The sequence below is a fragment of the Chionomys nivalis genome, chromosome 12 (genome assembly GCF_950005125.1).
Source record: "Chionomys nivalis chromosome 12, mChiNiv1.1, whole genome shotgun sequence".
NCBI lineage: Eukaryota > Metazoa > Chordata > Mammalia > Rodentia > Cricetidae > Chionomys > Chionomys nivalis.
In genome coordinates, this window is record NC_080097.1 from 65,041,418 (window position 1) to 65,061,069 (window position 19,652).

The 19,652-nt window shown below is 40.3% G+C and overlaps 2 protein-coding genes across 4 annotated transcripts in view; one reads left to right on the forward strand and one right to left on the reverse strand.

Moving 5' to 3' along the window:
- Positions 1-336: 336 nt before the first annotated feature.
- Socs4 (suppressor of cytokine signaling 4) lies at positions 337-18,185 on the reverse strand. 3 transcript variants are annotated; one of them, XR_009058132.1, is made up of 3 exons: positions 17,977-18,185; positions 3,044-7,004; positions 337-2,697 (listed from the first exon to the last, which is right to left on the reverse strand). XR_009058132.1 is itself a non-coding variant. In XM_057786517.1 (3 exons), exon 2 carries the CDS (start codon positions 6,909-6,911, stop codon positions 5,604-5,606), a length of 1,308 nt encoding a protein of 435 aa, XP_057642500.1. In that variant the 5' UTR covers positions 6,912-7,004; positions 17,977-18,185; the 3' UTR covers positions 337-2,697; positions 5,575-5,603. The 3 variants fall into 3 exon arrangements, 2 of the variants coding, with proteins under 2 accessions (XP_057642500.1, XP_057642499.1); XM_057786517.1 differs by having other exon boundaries at positions 5,575-7,004; XM_057786516.1 differs by having other exon boundaries at positions 337-7,004.
- A 187-nt stretch (positions 18,186-18,372) lies between these two features.
- Positions 18,373-19,652, forward strand: part of Wdhd1 (WD repeat and HMG-box DNA binding protein 1) — a 35,843-nt gene continuing 34,563 nt past the window's right edge. Inside the window, exon 1 of the mRNA XM_057786826.1 lies at positions 18,373-18,653. Coding sequence (XP_057642809.1) covers positions 18,577-18,653 — 77 coding nt within the window. The 5' untranslated portion in view covers positions 18,373-18,576. The remainder of the gene's footprint in view (positions 18,654-19,652) is intronic.

Sequence of the window (19,652 nt, forward strand, 5' to 3'; positions counted from 1 at the left end):
GGGGCCAAGGTTTTGGATTAGCAGGTAAAGGTGATTGCCAGAAAATCCTGACCACTTGAATAGGATCACTTAAACCCACACGAAACCCTAGATGCTGTGGCCAGCAGCTGTAATTCCAGCACTCCCCTGGTGAGGCTGGATGCAAACAAGGAGAGACCCTGTCTCAAAGTCAAACCACAAGAGAACCAGACTTCAAAAAGTTGTGGTCTGACCCTCCTAAGAGTATCAAGGTACGCTCCTGAATTTAACACACATCTTAAAAAACAAACAAGAACAACACTTTTGGATTTTATATATGAAGATTTAATTAAGCAAAATTTTGTTTAGATTAAAAATTTTAAACTCACACACAAATGTTTACCAAGATTAGAAAGTGGAGCTAGTATGGATCACACACCATGACTGACAACATAGCTTTATGAAATCATTAGGCTCTGTATATTCAAGTATATATAGTTCATACTTGGCTAATAGAAAACTGATCCGAGTTTTACACCATGGCTTAAGTCTGAAAGCTTAGATTTGATTTATAGCCATGGCAAAAATTATCTTTATTCCTGCGAATGTAATCAAATAAGGCGAACATCCGTTTGCACAGACCTGATGAAGGCAGGAGGAGATTGCAATCATCTAATTGTAGAGCTTGAACCATAGACCCAAACTCTTCTGTCATCTCCACTGTCAGACCAAGTCAAGAAGACCTACTACAGATCCAGTGAATGTGATTTTTGTATGCTCCACAAAGGTGCTATTTTGAGAACTGATCATTCTCGATTAGTACTGAATAGCTACTTGCAATTATTTTCAACTATGCTCCAAGGGACACCTCTTACTGAATGAACGTTCAGGAGACCAAGGGACAGGACCGTTACCTACATTGCACAGGACAGTAAGACAAAAGAGGCCTTAGGATTGACTAACCCCTTCACAACCATAACTAGAAACACTAGCTCAGGGCTAGTTTTGTCACAGGCCCTTTCCTTTGGATAACGATTACTTCTTTCTTTCTTTTCTTTTCTTTCCTTTTTTGTTGAATCAGTCTCTCACTAGGTAGCCCTGGCCTGGAACTCACAGAGATCCACCTGCCTCTGCCTCCCAAATGCTGGGACTAAAGAAGGTGGGCACCACCACACCTGGCTAAATGAGCTATTTTAATCATTGTTTTGTTTTCAGGATTGTCTTATAATTAAGTCTATAGTCTGTGAAATTTGCCCTGCCAAAATAAAAATATGCTTGTCTCCTGGATTCTGATTATAGTTAAAAGTTATAAATACTTTTAATGAAAGAGAGTAAGAGATCTCAAAACATCTGTCTCACAGGAAAGAAGTGCTCTGCTACGTGGATCTATAAAACGACCAAACTCCAGAGACAGGAAGTTGATAATTTGATTTAGCTTAATGGCTTTAGCTCATGAATAAATGATAAAGGCTTATGTGTTTTTCTTATAAAAAGATGATGAGTCTTATTTGCACATTTGTTCTACGTTTTAAAGGATTTCTAATCACTAAAACATTCTTTATCTTCTTTGTAATAAGTCAAAACATTAAGTGAAAGCCATTCTTTGACCACAGTTCACCATTAGCTGAAAGTCAGCAAAGAATACAGGCTTGTTCACCAAATCAATAAATCTAGCCACAGGCTGACTAAAAGCTTCCTCTAATATTCCTATCCGGTCCTCTTTAAATTAATATTCTCGCCATATAATTATTTAGGCCAATAACATGGTTATGTATCAGAAAGATCACATATAAACATATAACTCTTCATAAAAAAACACCCAAGGAAACTAAAAAGAATGCATTCAGCATTATTGCAGGAATCACAGCATGACTCAAGATGTAGTTTAAACAATGAGCAGAAGGGTCTGTCCTGAAAAGCCTCAAGAGAGGTGGAAAAGTCAAGTTCACCTCCTGATTGTGCAAGATGCTTCCCAAGGTAGTGGTGTCTGGTCCAGAGAGCTATTAGTGAGAAAGTAGTTCCCTTTCACTGGCAAGGCGTTTCCCTGAGGTAATGCCTACATTTTTAATTTTAATATTTTATTCTGTTTCTTTTAGTTCCGTCTTCTTTCACAAATAAACTACACATTTCCACCATACCGACTGCCTTTCTTTCTTTTTCGTTTTTGTTTTGAGGCGGTCTCACTATGTAGCCTGGCTGGCCTGGAACTCACTATGTTGACCAGGTTGTTACTCAACTCTCAGAGACCTGTCTGCCTCTGTCTCCTGAGTGCTGGGATCAAAGGCGTGCGCATCAAGTCCTGCACTGGACACTTTTTCAGCTGTAACTGACACTATTCAAAAGTTTCAAAATTCAAGTTAAGAGTTACATTTCCATTTAATTTAGACTTCTTTGGGTACTTCATAAAATTTATTCATTTTTAGCTATTTAAGTCAGTAAATACATTTTAACCTTTGTCATGAGTTAGTTTCTGAGTTCTGCTGTTCTTCACAAACACAGGAAAGTGGGTCATTTCTTTCTCTAGACCCCAGCTCCCTGTTATTCTTGTCACTCTTCTTTCCTTCGCAGGAGATAGTTCTCAAGTCCCTCCATGTCTCTACTGTCCAGTTTCTTTTCGTTGTAGTGCCAAAGGAAACACAAAACATTTCAGAGAAAAGGAGTCTCTCCTGTCCTCAATTAATACACATTTCAAAGCTACACATATGGCAGTATTTTGAAAATATTGACAGCTGTTAATACCTTGAAATGGAAAAGAACAGAAGTCAGAGAAAATAGAAGCAATCAGTCTGAAGTATATTAAAAGATAATCAAATATTGATTGACTTTCATATAAACACTAATTTTACCACTATAAAAGACATGATTACATTTTACTTTTCTTTATAAAACTACCTTTTAACAGAATAAGCTAGTCATCCCTTAGATAGTTCTGTACTGATAAAAAGTTACTTTTAAAAGAAAAATATTAAAAATAATTGTTTCATAGCAACAGGTCTATCAAATTCTGATAAGGAGCTGTGAGCATGAGTGGAGTCTTCCCACACTATAGATTCTGCCACCAGAGGAGACTTAAGAAATGCTATACCGGTTAGTAAGAGGAGATCATCTCAGCAACTACAAAAGTGCCACAGCAAAGGTGAGGTAGTCGGAGACTCCACTTCTAGGAAGGGCAGCATCTTCTTTAGAGGGTATGCAGTCACCCCACAAGTGTCCACAGCCTGAGGCTCATTACATCTGTAAGAGGCACATCCTGAGTGGCTACCTCTCACAGATCCAGACCATCTTTAGACCGCTAAGGGAAAAAAATTCTAGAAGAGAATGGTAACAGATTTTCCACACATTAATTTTGTAATGGTTGAAAAATTTGAAGCTATTAGGTTGGTGTTTTTCGGGGGGGGGGGTATTGAAACAGGGTCTCACTCTGTAGCCTAGGTTGTTCCAGAACACATAGGAATCCTCCTGCCTCAGTCTTCCAAGTTCTGGGAATACAGGGATGAACTACCATGACCAATAAAACTATTGCTGAAGAATGTTTTCTTTACATTAACAGTCCTTCAAGATCAGAAAAGGTTTCTTTAACATATTATACAACAAGAATTAAGGGAAAAAGTTTTTTGAGACAAATTCTCACCATACAGCTCTAACTGGTTTACATTTGCAGCATCCCTCTGGTTCTTAAGTGCTGGGATTAGAGGTGTGCACCACTATACCAGCAAGAAACATTTGTTCTGACTTGTAATTTAGGAGTCAATGTTCTTTCAATACAGACTGAAGCAAGTTTTCTAATCCAGCAGAACTAGCATCAAAAAAATCAATTACTAGCCAGGCGAAGTCATGCATATCTTTAATCCCAGTACTTGTGAGGCAGAGGCTGGAGGATCTCTGTGAGTTCAAGGGCAGCCTGGTCTATGCAACAAGCTACAGGTCAGCCAGGGCTACACAGAGAAGCTCTATTTTAAACAAACAAAGAAACAAACAAAAATAAAATAATCTATACAACAACAAAAACCAAAACAAATAAAAAAAAAGCAACAAAAAAAAAAAAAGGAAGGAAAAAGGGAAATGGAAAGCAAGAAAAAGAAACCTGTAATCCTGAAACTCAGGCTGTACAATCCCCAATCAGAGGTCAGCCTAGACTAATGGAGAGATACTGTCACTCTCGCTCAAGACACACACACACACACACACACACACACACACACACACAATAAATAAAAAACTACTACAGTATTTCAAAGGGGCAGACAGCCTACCACAAGGACCTCTGGGAAATCTGTGTAGCTCTGTCACTGAGTAGATAAATAGGGCCCAGACCGCTTGTCTTTCTTACTGGTAACTTCAGGCCAGTGATGGTCCTAAAATGCTGTGCTGCCCTTACGATAGTAAATGTGAAATACTTTTTGCCCTCCTGTCCAGTACGTTATGTCATGAAGCTATCGCCATGTCTTCTCCTTTTTGAAGCCACGTAAAATACATGTTAGGTATGAAGACAGAAATCATTATTTAGGTCGTGAAGACCAAAATGAATATTAAACTTCCTAAATATTAAACCATGTTTTTTGCTTGCATTTGTATTTAAGTTCAGTTTCAAATAATGAGAAACTATTCAAGTCTCTTTGTTACTGGTGGATATGGGAGCTGTTTAGAAACTGTATTTCGCCGGGCGGTGGTGGCGCATGCCTTTAATCCCAGCACTTGGGAGGTAGAGGCAGGTGGATCTCTGTGAGTTCGAGACCAGCCTGGTCTACAAGAGCTAGTTCCAGGACAGGCTCCAAAACCACAGAGAAACCGTGTCTTGAAAAAACAAAACAAAACAAAAAAAAAAAGAAACTGTATTTCCCTTAGGAACCAGAGTTCCTAGGAAAGAGCTAAGTAGATGTGACAGTCCATAAATTAATACAGAAAAACTCTAGCTGCCTTGGCAACTCCAAGTTTCTAATAATGCTATTTTATTTGTAAAGCTTCCCGTAAGAAAAAAACACAATTTACATTATATCAGTCACCTCTTCCAGGCTGAGGGGCTGCTGTATTTGGATTTACTGATGATCCCGCTGTACTGCAGAACAAATGCACTTCTAGAACATAACATTCTCTCTTTTCATTGGCCAAATTAAAAAACAAACAAACAACCTGTTTTAGGTAGTATTTAAAAAAAAAACACATTAAGTTTCATTTTAAACCATTTTGTTGCCTACCACTCCTATTTGCCATTACATTATTATGGATGGACTACAACACTCATCTTTACTAAAGAATTTTAAAATCAAAGTGGGAAAGGTAACTGTTCTGTCATACAAGAATACTGATAGCATAGATTAGCAAAGCATTTCACATGCAGGGAAGAGCAGAAGATTATTTTTAAAAAAATCACAATATTCAAATGCATTTGCAATGCCTTGAAATTTCAATATGCCTGGACCATATGTAAAATTAAGGGGAAAATATACAATTTACACGGTAAAAAAAAACACCTGCTTAAAAATATATAACAAGTGTATCATAAGAAAATAAACTAATCTGGAATTAAAATTTAGGGCAGTTTTATTTTGGATTCTAACTGCCTTTGTAGAAAGATTCAAAGAGGCATAAGAAAACTAAGAATAAATGAAAATCCACCTGCAAGTCCACACTCCTAGCCTTTCCCGTCACTGCTGCTCTGGCACACCAATCCTGAGTAACCTAACTTTGGACTTGTAATGGTATTCCTTCAGATACAGTTTCATAGGAGAAGGAATTGGAAGGGCATCGATGCCATGGTAAGTTGTACAATTACAAATAACTGTTCTGCAGATATGCTGTAAGGAGAAGGGGAAAGTCCGGATTAGCGGAGTGGATAAAAGTGGTTCAAAAAACATACAGGCACTTGGGTCCTTATAATGCTCTAGGAGCCCAGTGATATCAGGAGCATGGAAGACACATGGATCGTGGGCATCGAAGCTAAAGTTGTGATTCCACTGTTCAATTCTAGCATGAAGAGAACGACTATAGCGTCTAAAACTAACGGAGAATAGGTAATCTTCCTGTGCTGAGTCTCGAAGTAAAAAGGTGCCCTCTGGCTTTCCTTCCAGCAGAGCTTCAGCCGCGTATTTGTCCATAACGCCCCAGTAGCACGGGTTGTTACTGATCTGAAGGAGGTCTGGTACAAGGCAGTGAACGTAATCCAGCTGGGTGTGCTGCTTGGGAGGTGCCTCCAGCTGCAGGATTTCCTCATCCACTTCCCACCTGGGCTTGTTTCTTTTTCTGGAGCTTGTGCACAGTGTTATGATCTCATCCTCTGAGTCCATATCACTATCTTCTATGCTGTCATTTGTGACCAAGTTCATCAAAGAGCCAGTTATGTGACCATCTCTACACGAAGCACTGTTGGTAGTTATGACACAAGGCTGAACACTGGTATGTGAGAAACAGGGTATGTCTTCTTCCATGTTTCTTCGTTTTAGCTGAGCATCCCTCAGTTTACTCCCAGGTAAGTCTGTGCTCACCCATTCATCTGATTTTGGACTTACAGGACCAGTATGTCGTTTAATAAAATGCCACCTAAAGGCTAAATCTGATGGAGGTGGGAACGGGCACTTGTCTAGCATGAGCTCACCGATATGAATTTTCCTTTTAGACGGAAGCCCTGTAGTGTGCCGACCGCTACAGTTCTTTATTGGAAAACACTGCCCCACAGCATCCTGCAGCTTCTGTTTAAGGGACCGGCCTAAAAATCTATGCCCACAGGAATTGTCTAAGTCCAAGTCAGTGGGCGAGCAGCTGTCCCTTTCTTGGCTCCTTCGAGGAGCTCTGGCTTTCTCTTCAGGATCTACGGTCTCCCACTCAGAACAGCTCTCCGTCTTCCCGGACCAGGACAGCTTCCTTCCACTCCACACATAGCCATCCTTTCGGTCAGCGCTTCTACTGCGGCCTGTTTTAGGCCGGACATCTACATTTTTACTATTGTTTTCAGCCATTTTAAACAAATTATTTACAACTCCCAGTGTTATAAATACCACCTTTTTAGCTTTTCTGACAGGAAGATTCTTCTGGGCACTTTCTGGATGAATCTAAGAAAGAAAGAAGGAAGTCATTAATTAGCAACCTGCTCACCTGTTGGACACAAGGCGAAAGCAGTCAGTATGAAGGAGCGGTGCATGCTGCCAGGCAGCCGCAGGTGTCCTGTGCCCACGTTAATGCATTGCTCCATCACATCGGGATATATTTCCTCATACCAAGGAGGCAACATAATGGATTCCTTTCTCATAGCGGAATTTCAGTATGGTCCTCTCTCAGCCATAAATCATGCTTGGATAGGAATAGTTCACAGTTTTGCAGTATACCTGTGCTTATTTATCCGTCCCCTATTTTTCTTTTATTGGTTTCCTGAGACAAAGTCTTGCAATGTAGTCTTGGCCGACCTGGAAAGCTCTGTACGGCCCACCATGTGATTGCTGGGAATTGAACTCAGGACCTCTGGAAGGGCAGTCAGTACTCTTAACCGCTGAGCCATCTCTCCAGATCTACTCTAACATTCCTGATCATTTGAAAACAAGCAGGTAAATTTCCTTGGCTACACATACTAGAATTCATAATGAATTTATCCAAGTATTTCTGAAACATGTTTTTAGTCATTTTGAATTGTGTGCCTGTGTGTGCCATGAGCATGCAGGTGCCCGAGGAAGCTGCAGAGTATCATATCAGGTCTCCTGAAACTGCAGCCATACGTGGTTGTGAGCCTGCTGGTGTGGGTGCTGGGAACCAAATGTAGGTCTGCTGCAAAACCAATAAATCCTCTTCACTTCTGGGCATCTCTCCAGCCTACCTAAGTGTTTGTTAAGTGAAGCAAAAGTTAAGCCAGGAATTGAGAGGCAGGTTCTATTTTCCTAAATATTTTCACATGAAAGCTGGACTTCGTATCAAAAAATCAGTCATACAACATGCTAATTATGATTAAGTTTCTTAATTTCAGAATATTAAAAACCTCAACAATCAAGTGGTTTGGTTAGAGACTAATACATTTCGAAATAAAATCCTAACTGTTCCTAACTTTCCAAGCAATACTATACCAAACTGTCTTTATCTTCAACAGTATTTCCCCCTCAGAACAGAGGGACGAGTTTCCATAGTCAACGAGTGTGCTAAATAGTACATCATTCTAAAAACTTAGACTCCTAGAAGGTATGAAGATAGTTTGAGGACTCCTTAATGTAAAATCTGAAATGCTCCAAAAATGTCAAGCTTTTACAGGGTCAGCATGTTGTCACCAGTGGAAGATTCTACACCTGACCACGTGGTGGGCTGCAGGCAAAACACAGGCAAATTAAAAATGCGTGTAAAATTACTATCAGGCTATGTGAATAAGATATACACAAAACCTGAATGAATGGTTTTAGATTTGGGCTATTCCATGAGATCTCATTACATATATGTAAAAATTCCAAAATCTGGGAAAATAAACAACATTTAAAAAATACTTCTGTGTCTCTCTCACACATATACACAAATAAAAGTTTAAAATATTTTTAAAATAAGTAAGTTAAACTTTTAAGAAGAATCCAAATCAAAATTTCTTCTTTCACAAAATAGCGAGTATTTTAATTTCACTTTTACTGAGCTAACAAGTGACTCTCCAAAACTACTCAGCAGATTTTTAATGGTTTATTCCATAGCATAGGTAACCTCTTAACAATTACTAGAAAAGCCCTTTGCTGCAGTAAGATCATATTGGGAAAAGATAGTTGAGATGTCCAGATCATGTTGTAAGATATCCAGAATGTCCTCCGCTGTATAGAAAGAATAACAATTCATCATGTGACCTGTGCATGGTGACACAAATGTAGGGGCAGGAGGATCAGGACTTGAAGCTTATCTTTGGGTACATAGTGATTTGAAGTCAGCCAGTACTGCATAAGAACCTGTCTTAAACAGTCAAACCAAACAATCAATGTACCATGTCAAAACAATAACAACAAAAAACCCTCTTGTATGTTCCCACTTAAAGACCTGGGAGGGATTTTTCTAATATTGTTCACAAGTCTCATTAGACTTGTGGTGCTTGGGATCAAACCTAGGTTTCACATATGCTCTTTTAATGAGGTACATCCCTAGCACTCCAAATTCATTAAAAATTATTTATTTTTGAGCACAGTTTCACTATATAGCTTTGGCTAGCCTGGAACTCACTATGCAGATCAGGTTAGTCTTGAACTCTCAGAGATCTGCCTGCCTCTGCCTACCAAATGATAGAATTAAAATTGTGTGTTACTATGCCTGGCTCCAAATTCTTAAAAATATAAAAACTCAATCATTCCGTTCTCAATAAAACTAACATGGCTTCTGAGGTGGTTTGAGTAAGAATGCTCCCCATGGCTCATATATTTAAATGCCAAATCAACAAAGAGTGGCATTATTTAAAAGGATTAGGAGGTATGGCCTTGATGGAGGAAGTGTGTCACTGGGGACAGGCGTTGAGGGCTCAAAAGTCCAAACCACGTCCCTTTTAATGAGTGTCTCTCTTCCTGCAGCCAGAAGATCCAGATGTAGAACTCTCAGCTTTCTGTCCAGCACCGTGTCTGCCTACATGCCACCCTGCTTCCTGCCAAGATGGACTAAACATCTGAACTGTAAGCCAGCCCCCAATTAAACGCTTTCTTTTTTTAGGAGTTGCTGTGGTCATGGCGTCTGTTCACAGCAATGGAACACTGACTAACACAGCTCCAAATAGCCAGTCATTAGCTCTTGAAAATTTCCTCTGTTGTCATGATTATTACTCTTTACAAGGCTAGGGTCAGAACCCAGGCTTCATGCATGTTGGATAAGTGCTCTACCCCAAGCTGATCTTCGGAATTTACTCAGCTTTGTCTAGAGAAAGAGGAGTTACAGAATGGCTGGGTGGCTCTACGGCAGTTTTGGTGCAGTACAAATCAGACAGGGCTGTGGAGAAACTCCCCTTCCTCTCCCTTTTTTAAAGAAGAGAAAAGCCTCATTCAGGAGAAGCTGCTTTGGCTCTTGATCCTGTACTACTTTTTATGAATGGAGCCATGTTACCCACAGCCTTGGGAAAATGAACAGTGACATTAAAAAAAAAAAGTTTTTCTTTCTTAATGAGCAAGAGGCAAATGTTTAAAAACAAGTTTGTGTAAGCATTACTTCAAGAAAGCAAGTTTCCAGATTCAACTGGCATGACAATGATTAAAAAAAAAAAATCAGTGCCCACATGCTAATTTCACTAATGAAAAAGTGTAACTTATATTTCTATTGAGTAAGGCTAGGAAGGTAATTTTAACTCAAGAGTTTTATAGGAAATAAAAGTTAATCACAGGGTTAAACATCTGGAAAACGAATTTGTAGTCTCTATATTGCTGGATAATAGAGCATATTTTAAATCTGTGAATGTACATTATTCATTGAACTACTTACGCCCTCAATGCTGACATACATTTAAGACTAGAATTCTAATTTTTAATACTAACCCAAAGTAAATTTGGTGATCCAAAGAGTAATTCAACACACTACCTAATTCACAAATGCCTTCTAACTGTGACAGCGATTCCGTCCCGTGACCTTTCCTGCGAGTTTTGTGACTGCAAGTTCCCTGCAGCACCCACCCAGTCCCCAGAGCATTCAGATTAGAGCTCGATATTTAAGTTGGATGCTAAATAAACATTTAGGCTTCACCAGTTGGCTAGTAGACAACAGAGGAATTCCTCGGAATAGTATATCAAAAGAATGAAAACAGGTTGTATAGGAGAAAAAAATTTTTGAGATGAAAAAGTTTTCATTCTTTAATTATCCTTTCCCTAGTAAATTTTTTTTGTTCTAGCAAAAAAAAAATTATATTTATTTTCTAGTAAGTATTTAAAAGCATATCCTTTAAAGAGTTAGCTAGGCAGGACTCATAAGGCTGAACTGAATAATTAAAAAACAAGCAGATAAACAAAAGGAAAGCCCAAATAACCATTATTTCAATACCATTACTTTCGTTTGCCCTTTCCCTCACTTCCTTCTACTTCCTTTCCGATCACAGCTTGGTCATGCTAGACTCTTTAATCTATATTCCACTAAACAAAAGTCCTAAAATTCTGTGTGGGAGGAAGTTTCAGTACAGTACTTTATTAGACTGCATGTGACCACTATTAATGTATATTTACAAAATGCTCAGACTTTTTAACCTTCTTACTACAAATGTTAATTATAGGAATCATTTCATTATGTCTACATCCATCAAAATCATATTGTACTCCATAAATACATGAAATTACTATTTGTCAAAATAAAACAATACAAATACTTATTCTGGGGGAAAAAAGGTGGGACCCCTTGTCAAACAAGTTTGAGAAGTGCTTGCTGGCAGACTACTACCCCCATAAACAAAGTTCTTCAAAGGCCCTTCAGTAAAGAAATCTGCTTAAGGCACAGATTCCTGCACTGACCACAAATCATTTTTATAGAACAGAATTTGGGAAACATTAAAACGAATGTATACTCCATGAGCTTATGAACCAAAGATAAAGAGATATATCTAAATATTTATCAACTGAAGCCAGCTACTCTAGATAAAGGGCAAGCAGAAAACCAATGGCTGGAAGTCCATGGATGCAGGCAAGCCCAGGAAATAAATAGTTTAGCAACCTGGGACTTTTCTTGGGTTTGTGTTACACATCCCTATCTTCTTAACCGCTGAGCTGTCTCTCCGGCCCCTATACATCCCTATCTTCTAATAATGTGCTTGGTAGCTTAGGTCCCCTTATCGCCAGAGCTATGAACATACCCTTCTCTGAACAATGCACCTACAACCTGCTAGCAATACAGGGCCCCCACCAGCATCAAGCTACGCTTACAACCTTTTTTAGTCAGCTATGCAGGTTTCCCTTCCCCTATGGACCAAGGAACAGTTTATATCCAAATATATTCACAATACTTCCTAGTCTTGATCCAGTGTAAACTGACTTTAGGTACATGTGCAGTAAAGCAAAAGCTGTGTTAATTTTTAGAGAACCCCCTATTTACTATCTAATTATGCCTGTGCATAACTGGATGTGCATATGATTAAAGTCAGATGCATTATGGGAAGAAACATGTACCGTAGAAAAATGATTATATGACCTAATCTATCAATCAAAATAGGAAACCATCCTCATCATGCCCCCTTTTAACAAAATCCCCTTTTCTCTTGAACCCATAGAAAAAAGCCCCAAATGATAACTGGGGCTCTTGAGTACCTTGGCTCACGAAGCCCACTGCTCCCTAACAATGCATTATGATCTTTTATATTGCTTTGTTTAAATAAAGTTTCCTTGCTACTTTTGCAAATATATGGGAGCTTTTATTTCAATTCCTTGAAGAAGGGGCCAAGAATGAGGACTCCGGCCCTCAGCCCCTGACCACCACATAAAACCTGGCCTCCCCGAAGTGGAAGGAAGAACAACAGAATCTTGGAAAGCAGAATATTTAAGATATCTTATTAAAACACTTTATGGAATAAATTGATGTATTTCCTCCTAATTTGTAATTTCCAATTATAAAACGGTGTGTATTGATTAACATATGGAACATTCAATAAGCTTGAGAACAGGAAGGAGCTATAGATCCCTGGTAGGGAACTGGACTAGCATGCATCAGGCTCCATGTTCAATCTCCAACACTGCAAAGCTCCAGAAAGTCTAACTCTAACTTGGTTTTCTCACTTGTAAATCAGGACACAGTTGTCATTAAAGTACACGAAAGCAACATTCAAAGAGATTAACAAAAATAAGGATCACTGAGAACTTTTCTAAAAATGGAAGATGAAAAAGTGGCAAAATTGCAGGTAAAAAAGGAAGAAGAGAGCCGGGCGGTGGTGGCGCACGCCTTTAATCCCAGCACTTGGGAGGCAGAGGCAGGCAGATCTCTGTGAATTCGAGACCAGCCTGGCCTACAAGAGCTAGTTCCAGGACAGGAACCAAAACCACAGAGAAACCCTGTCTCGAAAAAAGGAAGAAGAGGTACTAATAGCTATGTATTTAAGGCTAGAAACTGTCCAAAAATATATCACGAAAAGCTGAGCATATACTAGAACGGTGGCACGTGTTTGAAATGCTAGCACTTGGGAGGTGGATACAGGAATAGCAGGAGTTCAAGGTCAGCTGAGCTATGCAAGAGCCTGACATGACAAAACAAAACACCAAATAAATAAATAAATCTGAAATTGAAAAAGCTCCAGTATTTCTAAAATATCATAATTATATGTGATACATAAAACACATTACTATTTAATTAAACATGCTCCTTTAAACAGCTGCCGCTTCTTCTTTCTTCTCCTCCTCTGCTTCTTCTTAAGATTTACTCATGTGTCTGCGATTGAGTAAGGGCATGTGTGTGGAGGTACTCCCAGAAGCCGGCCATGTGCACATGTGTGGAGGTACCCCCAGAAGCCAGAAGAGGCTTTCAGATCTTCTGAAGGCCCAAGAAATTGTGAGTCATCAGATGTGTGTTGGGACTTGAACCCAGATCTTCTAAAATAACCAAGTGCCCTTAGCAGCTGGGCCATCTCTCCAGCTCCAACGCTTTCAATTTTTAGATACCTTAAAAATATTGAGTGAAAATAAACTTTAAGTGATAAAGATTTTATAGGTTCTTTTAAAAACGATTTCACTTTATTTTATGTGTATGGGTATTTTGCTTGTATAGCTTGTCCCTGGGAATTGAACCTAGGTCCTCCGGAAGAGCAACCGATACTCTTAACCTCTGAGCCATTTCTCCAGCTGCCCCCACACAGACATTTACAGTTCCTTACAAGCTAACTTAACAAAAATTTAAACTGAAATACTAGGTAAGGTTTTTGTTTTTGATGGTGTAGGGGGAGCAGCAGGTCCTTCTACATAGCCCTGACTGTCCCGGAACTCACTATGTAGATCAGGATGGCCTCAGACTCAAAGACTGCCACCTGTGTTTGGCTCCTGAGTGCTGAAATGAAAGGTGTGGGCCACCATGCCAGGCATTTTTAAAAAATAAATAAACAAAACTACAGATCATTCTTTTTACTATTTTATAATAATTATATACGATTACATTCAAGGTAGGTAATACATTTCACCCAAATACTAATAAAATATGAATCTAGATTTAAATTTTTAATGTTTTAATTTTAAAAGCTATGTGTGATAGAATAAACCTATAATTCCAAGACTTAGGAGGTGTGAAATAGAATCTCCAGTTTGAGGTTAGCTTGGGCTACACACCAAGTCTGAGACCAATACCTGTCGTCATCTGCTCTATTCAATTCTGACTTTTATGGCAGCCTGGAGTCTGACACTGTGTCAGACTCTGGTGAACGTGACAACTGGCGAATCAGAACATTTCTGAGTTTTAGCTTTTCCACCTATAAAACATTGCATGTTATCTATCAGGTATGGTGGAGCACACCTTTAATCCTAGCACTTGGGAAGCAGGGGCATCTGATCTCTGTGAGTCTAAGGCCAGCCTGGTCTACTTAGTGGCCAGCCAAAGCCAGAGTGAGACTCTTTCAACAACAACAACAAAAAAAAAACCACTGAATATGGCCAGGGAGTTTAAAAGGGCCCAGGAGTGAACTATTATCATTATTCTGTTAAGTGGGCATAGTATCAAACTGCCTTCTAAATTCTTATCTCTACATCAATAGATTAGCACATTTCTCAGACCTGATCAGAGAAGTTTCTTTGTACAGTGGATGGTGGTTAATACAGACATTCCTGATGATCAAAGTACAGAGACTAAGTGTCAACAGAGTATTCAGCCACAAATGTGACATCCTTATCACACTCCTCCCCCAAGCTAAAAGACCACTGTGGAAGGTGGTCAAGGAGATCTGGGGCGAGACAGCCTTCTGGATGTGACAGGACCACTGAACTCATGAACTCACAGAAACTGTGGCCGCCTGCACAAGCCCAAGCCAGTGAACACGCTAGCATGGAGTGGGGAGGTGCTTATGAGACCCCATTCTTAACTGAGAAACTACTGACAGTTGATGGCTTCTAGGGGAGGAAGAGTCAGCTTTCTTTAAGGGTGTGGCAACCATGTTCCAGCGGATGGTCCTATACTCATAAGTATATGGCAATGGTAGGTTATTAACGTGGGTCAAGGACACCAAGTTGAAAGAGGGTGGGGAGCTGGGGTGGATTTGGGAGGAGTTGGGGTAACACTGAGGTGGTGGTGAATATGAGATCAAAGTATAATGTGTGAAATTCTCAAAGAATAAAATTATATTAAAAATTTATCTGTCTTGCTATGAGAACAGTCAATCTAGTACTGCCAAGGTAATATAAGAATCAAATACCTGCTGTTTTCGGCTAGAGGAAGTAGGTGGCTAAAGGTAGAGGGACTTTGACTATATTCTATTTTATATCTTATTGGGTTTCTACAAGTATTATTTATTCCCAGAATAAATGTTATTAACACTCATTCATAATACATTTAGAGAGATTAAAAAAATTTTGTTTTTTTTCCCTAATATTTGGTTCTCAGCTATTGTCACCCTCTCTTCCAGCCTTATCTTCCATAGTAATGATGATTTTTATATCAATTAAATATTCTATTGGGAGGCAGAGGCAGGCGGATCTTTGTGAGTTCGAGGCCAGCCTGGTCTACAAGACCTAGTTCCAGGACAGGCTACAAAGATACAGAGAAACCCTGTCTCGAAAAACAAAAACAACAAAAAAGTATTCTATTAAAAAGAAATTTTAGGGGCTGAACTGGAGAGATGGTTCAGTAGCTATAAATACTGGCTGTGCTTGCAAGGAACCCAAATTCAGATCCCAGAACCCATATTTTGCAGCTCACAATTGCTTGTTGCTCTCCAGGGGACTTGATGCTCTCTCTCTCTCTCATATATTCATATACACACACACACACACACACACACACACACACACGCACATCTCCCCCCACATTTTACAATTAAAAATAAAATTAAAAAAAATCTTATGTAGGCAATTCTGCTATAGTCCGTTGGATAACTGTGTAGGATTATATAACATTTATATAGATAATATTACCTTTGGTATATATCTATATTCTCTCATCCTATTGTCCTTGAGATCAACACTATTTGTGAACTTCAGGATATTAAAATGGTCACAGTAGGGCAAACTAACCTTCAGTGAAACTGGATCTCCAATCTTGGCATTGTTTGCAGCGAGTTCATTCAGATACCCACTCAAATGAGATATGCACTGGTAATAAATAATTCATTTGGGAAATTTTGGTACTCATATCAGAATTACAGGTACACTGATTTATTTATTTATTTATTTATTTATTTATTTATTTTTTGTTTTTTCGAGACAGGGTTTCTCTGTGGTTTTGGAGCCTGTCCTGGAACTAGCTCTTGTAGACCAGGCTGGTCTCGAACTCACAGAGATCCGCCTGCCTCTGCCTCCCAAGTGCTGGGATTAAAGGCGTGCGCCACCACCGCCCGGCTGATTTATTTTTTTTAAGTTATGTTTTTTAGATAGCCTGATGATTTTGCAATACAGAACTTTAGTTATGCAAATTTCATTACTGCATTATCATTCTGTACATATTGCTTGAAGATCTATTGTCCTCAATATGCCATAAATTTGCTGAAGGTAGGATTCACAGTTTTGGAGGCATCTGGCATGTGAAGGTTTTACAGGCTAATCCCCACTTTAAAGAAAACCACTAAATACCTAAAGTGCCTAATTAATAACATGAGGTCTTAACAGTTTTAGACCTCCATGAGTAACTTCTCTGCACTTCCATAATTTGATGGAACTAAGTATCAACTCCATCCTGGAGGCGAGAAATCTGACATTCAGGAAAAGACAAACTCACACTTAAGGCCATACAGTAGGTTAGAGATAAAATTAAAAACTAGAGCTGTTTAATCCTCAGGCTTAAGCTTATTCATCCTTGTGAGATCAGCAAAGGAAATATTGTCTTAACCTGTGAATAATGGCTTGATTGCTAGGGCAGAGAGAATGGGCAGGTATGCTGACACGGTTCACAGTTTTAAATTAAACGGTATTGCAAATACTATAAAGTATTTACAACTATAACTCTTGTTCCTCTTTGCAGTTTTCTGAATGTTGAGGTCTGAATAGCATTACTCTGAAATCCCACTCTGATACAGACAATATCTAAATGAGCATCAGCTCAACTTGAATCTCACACTATACCTAACAATTTTAATTGCCCGGTTACTTGGGCAAAAGAATTTTAAATTGGTCCATCTAAAAACTGAACAATTTCAAAATAAAACTAAGTTACGCAGAAACCATCATTTCAGGTACCTACATTCTTGTGGTACAACTGGTACAATTGGGATTTTCAAAAAAATCTCAGGTTCTTTTTGAGCCAACCACTCTTTCTTTTTATGCCTATACAAACCTGAGTATCTACTTGGAACCCTAATTTTTACAAAATGTTACCAGAGCAAGAATATCACGGCGTGAATTAACTAAGCTTGTAAATTTTCGGAATGAATCCGGACTGAGGAAACGGGAAATATACTTCTACAACGGAAAAATGTCTCAGGTGATAAAAGTAAGTGATTGAAACTGTATGCTGGGTACCACAAAAACTCTGAGAAATTCCGTAAGATAAATCCTACCCCCCCCCATCATAGTTTTCAACAGAGACCAATATACTAATAGGGAGACCATGAAGAAACAAGAAAAGCATAAACTTGACAGGCCCAAGACCTTACTTAGCACAGGATGCGTTATGGGCTGTAAGGATAAAAAGAAGCGTCCAACAATATAAATGAGAACTCTCTTTCAGATCTAAATGCACTGTAGTAAACTTTGGGTGGGAACTAAATAGGAAATCCGAGTTAACTCTCTTAAGCATTATTTAGCTAGAGCTGCTGCTACAAGAAACAAGAACGACTCCATCCTTCTTCACGACAGAAATGACAAAGTGAGGGCACGAAAAATAAGGCTCGACAAGGTCCGTTTCTAACCCTGCCCCGGGGAGCTCGATCTGTTCGAGGAGCCGAATGTGGTTGCCTGGGCGGAGAGCCAAACCTCAGCCCTCACGGCCACCCTCCCCGCCTCTCACCTCTCTGGGCGCAGCTTAACTGGGGCTGTCCGAGCAACTGCCGCCATCACCATCGCCATCACTGGGCGCTCGCTCAAGCGCGGAAGGCAGGCCCGGCCACTCCCGCTCCTCACGCAGCTCCCGCGAGGCGGATGCTCTCCGTCAATCCCCCGCCCCGCTCAGGCTCAGTCAGCCCGGCGTCCGACTCGCCGCTGTCTCCGCCTGCTCTCCAGGGACCGCCACCACTTCCGGGTTCAGCACCGCCCCAGCCACCGCTCTTGGCTTTGCGGCGGCGCGCCGCTGACGCCAGCACCCGGCGACCTCGGTCGGGACCTGCGCTGGGCGGCGGGCCGCGCATGCGCACAGGGCGAGCGCGCCCGAGCGCGGGAAGCTGCTTGCTGCGGACTGCTCCTTCCTCAGCCCCGAAGCTGTTGCACCCCGCTGCTGCTTGCTCGCGTTGCCTGAGCCTGCAGAGGAGAAGCTTGTCACCTCCCCGGCGGGTTGTGCGACAGACTCTCCGTCGTGACGTCCCGTTGCTCCTCGGGTGAGAGAAATAGGACTGCGTGGAACGCACGAAAATACCAGTTCTTACAAAAACTGTTCAGGTAGGCGAAGGGAAAGATGCCGGCCACACAGAAGCCCATGAGGTACGGACACACGGAAGGACACACCGACGTCTGTTTTGATGATTCTGGAAGGTAAGCGTCTCGGGAAATAAAAAAAGAACTAGCCAGGTGTGAATGTCAGCCGAAGATGACCCATGCGGAGGGAGGGAGGCAGGGATAAACAGAAGCGTCGGTTTCCTGAGACTCGTTTGCTTTCAACTGTCGTGGTAGTTCTAGATCTCAGGAAAGTTAAAAGTCCTTTCCCCAGAGGAGTGTCTTCTCGCCACCCACAATTTCATTCGGTGTCACGTCCAGTTTTTGAGCTCGCTCACTGCATACTGCTTGCCAAATCGCTCATCCCGTCGGCAATGGTAGCCTCTTTTAGCCTTAGTAATGTTATTTCTCTTTGTTCTCTTTCTTTCCCTTTTCTTTTTAACTTGCTGACTTCCAACCGACTTTCTTCTGTTTCTTTCTTCAACTGTTATTTTACTAGGGCGATCCCTTCTCCTTAGGAAAAAGAAAGGTATATTTGTTTTCTTTTGTTTCTTCGTGTCTGTTGTTGAGCTGCCCTGTGGGTGTTGGGAACCGAACCCAGGTCCTCTGAAAGAGCAGTCAGTGCTCATAGTCTTGAGCCATCTCTGCAGCCGCTTTTCTCTCCCTTTTATCTTTCTGAATACCATTCCTGTCAAGTACTGTTAAGTTGTGTGGCTTCCGATGCCACCTCTCTCTGTTTGTTGGTCCATAAAATAATATTTGTGAGCCTACTTTTCTGGGGGCTAGAGATAATGACAACAAGCCACGACCATTCCCTTTATTAAAGTTAAGGTCTTCTGGGATTAATAGGCATCAGGCACAAATTAATTACAAAATAAATGTATATTTAGAAGTGTGCTTAGCACTACTAAGTGATGAGCATATGGGCGGGAAGGCGATGTAGGTTAAAGGACAGAAAGTGTCTCTTAAGGGAGTGTCTTGAAATGAGACCTGAGGGTTGCGTGGGTATTAAGCAGTAATAAAGATAGGCCAGGGATATAGTGTAGTGGTAGTACAGTCTCCAGCCACATGAAAAAGAAAGAAACAAGAAGTCTAAAG

Bases quoted from the DNA above. Each gene is read 5' to 3' on its own strand.
- Socs4 (XM_057786517.1), bottom strand. From the start codon at position 6,911: ATGGCTGAAAACAATAGTAAAAATGTAGATGTCCGGCCTAAAACAGGC.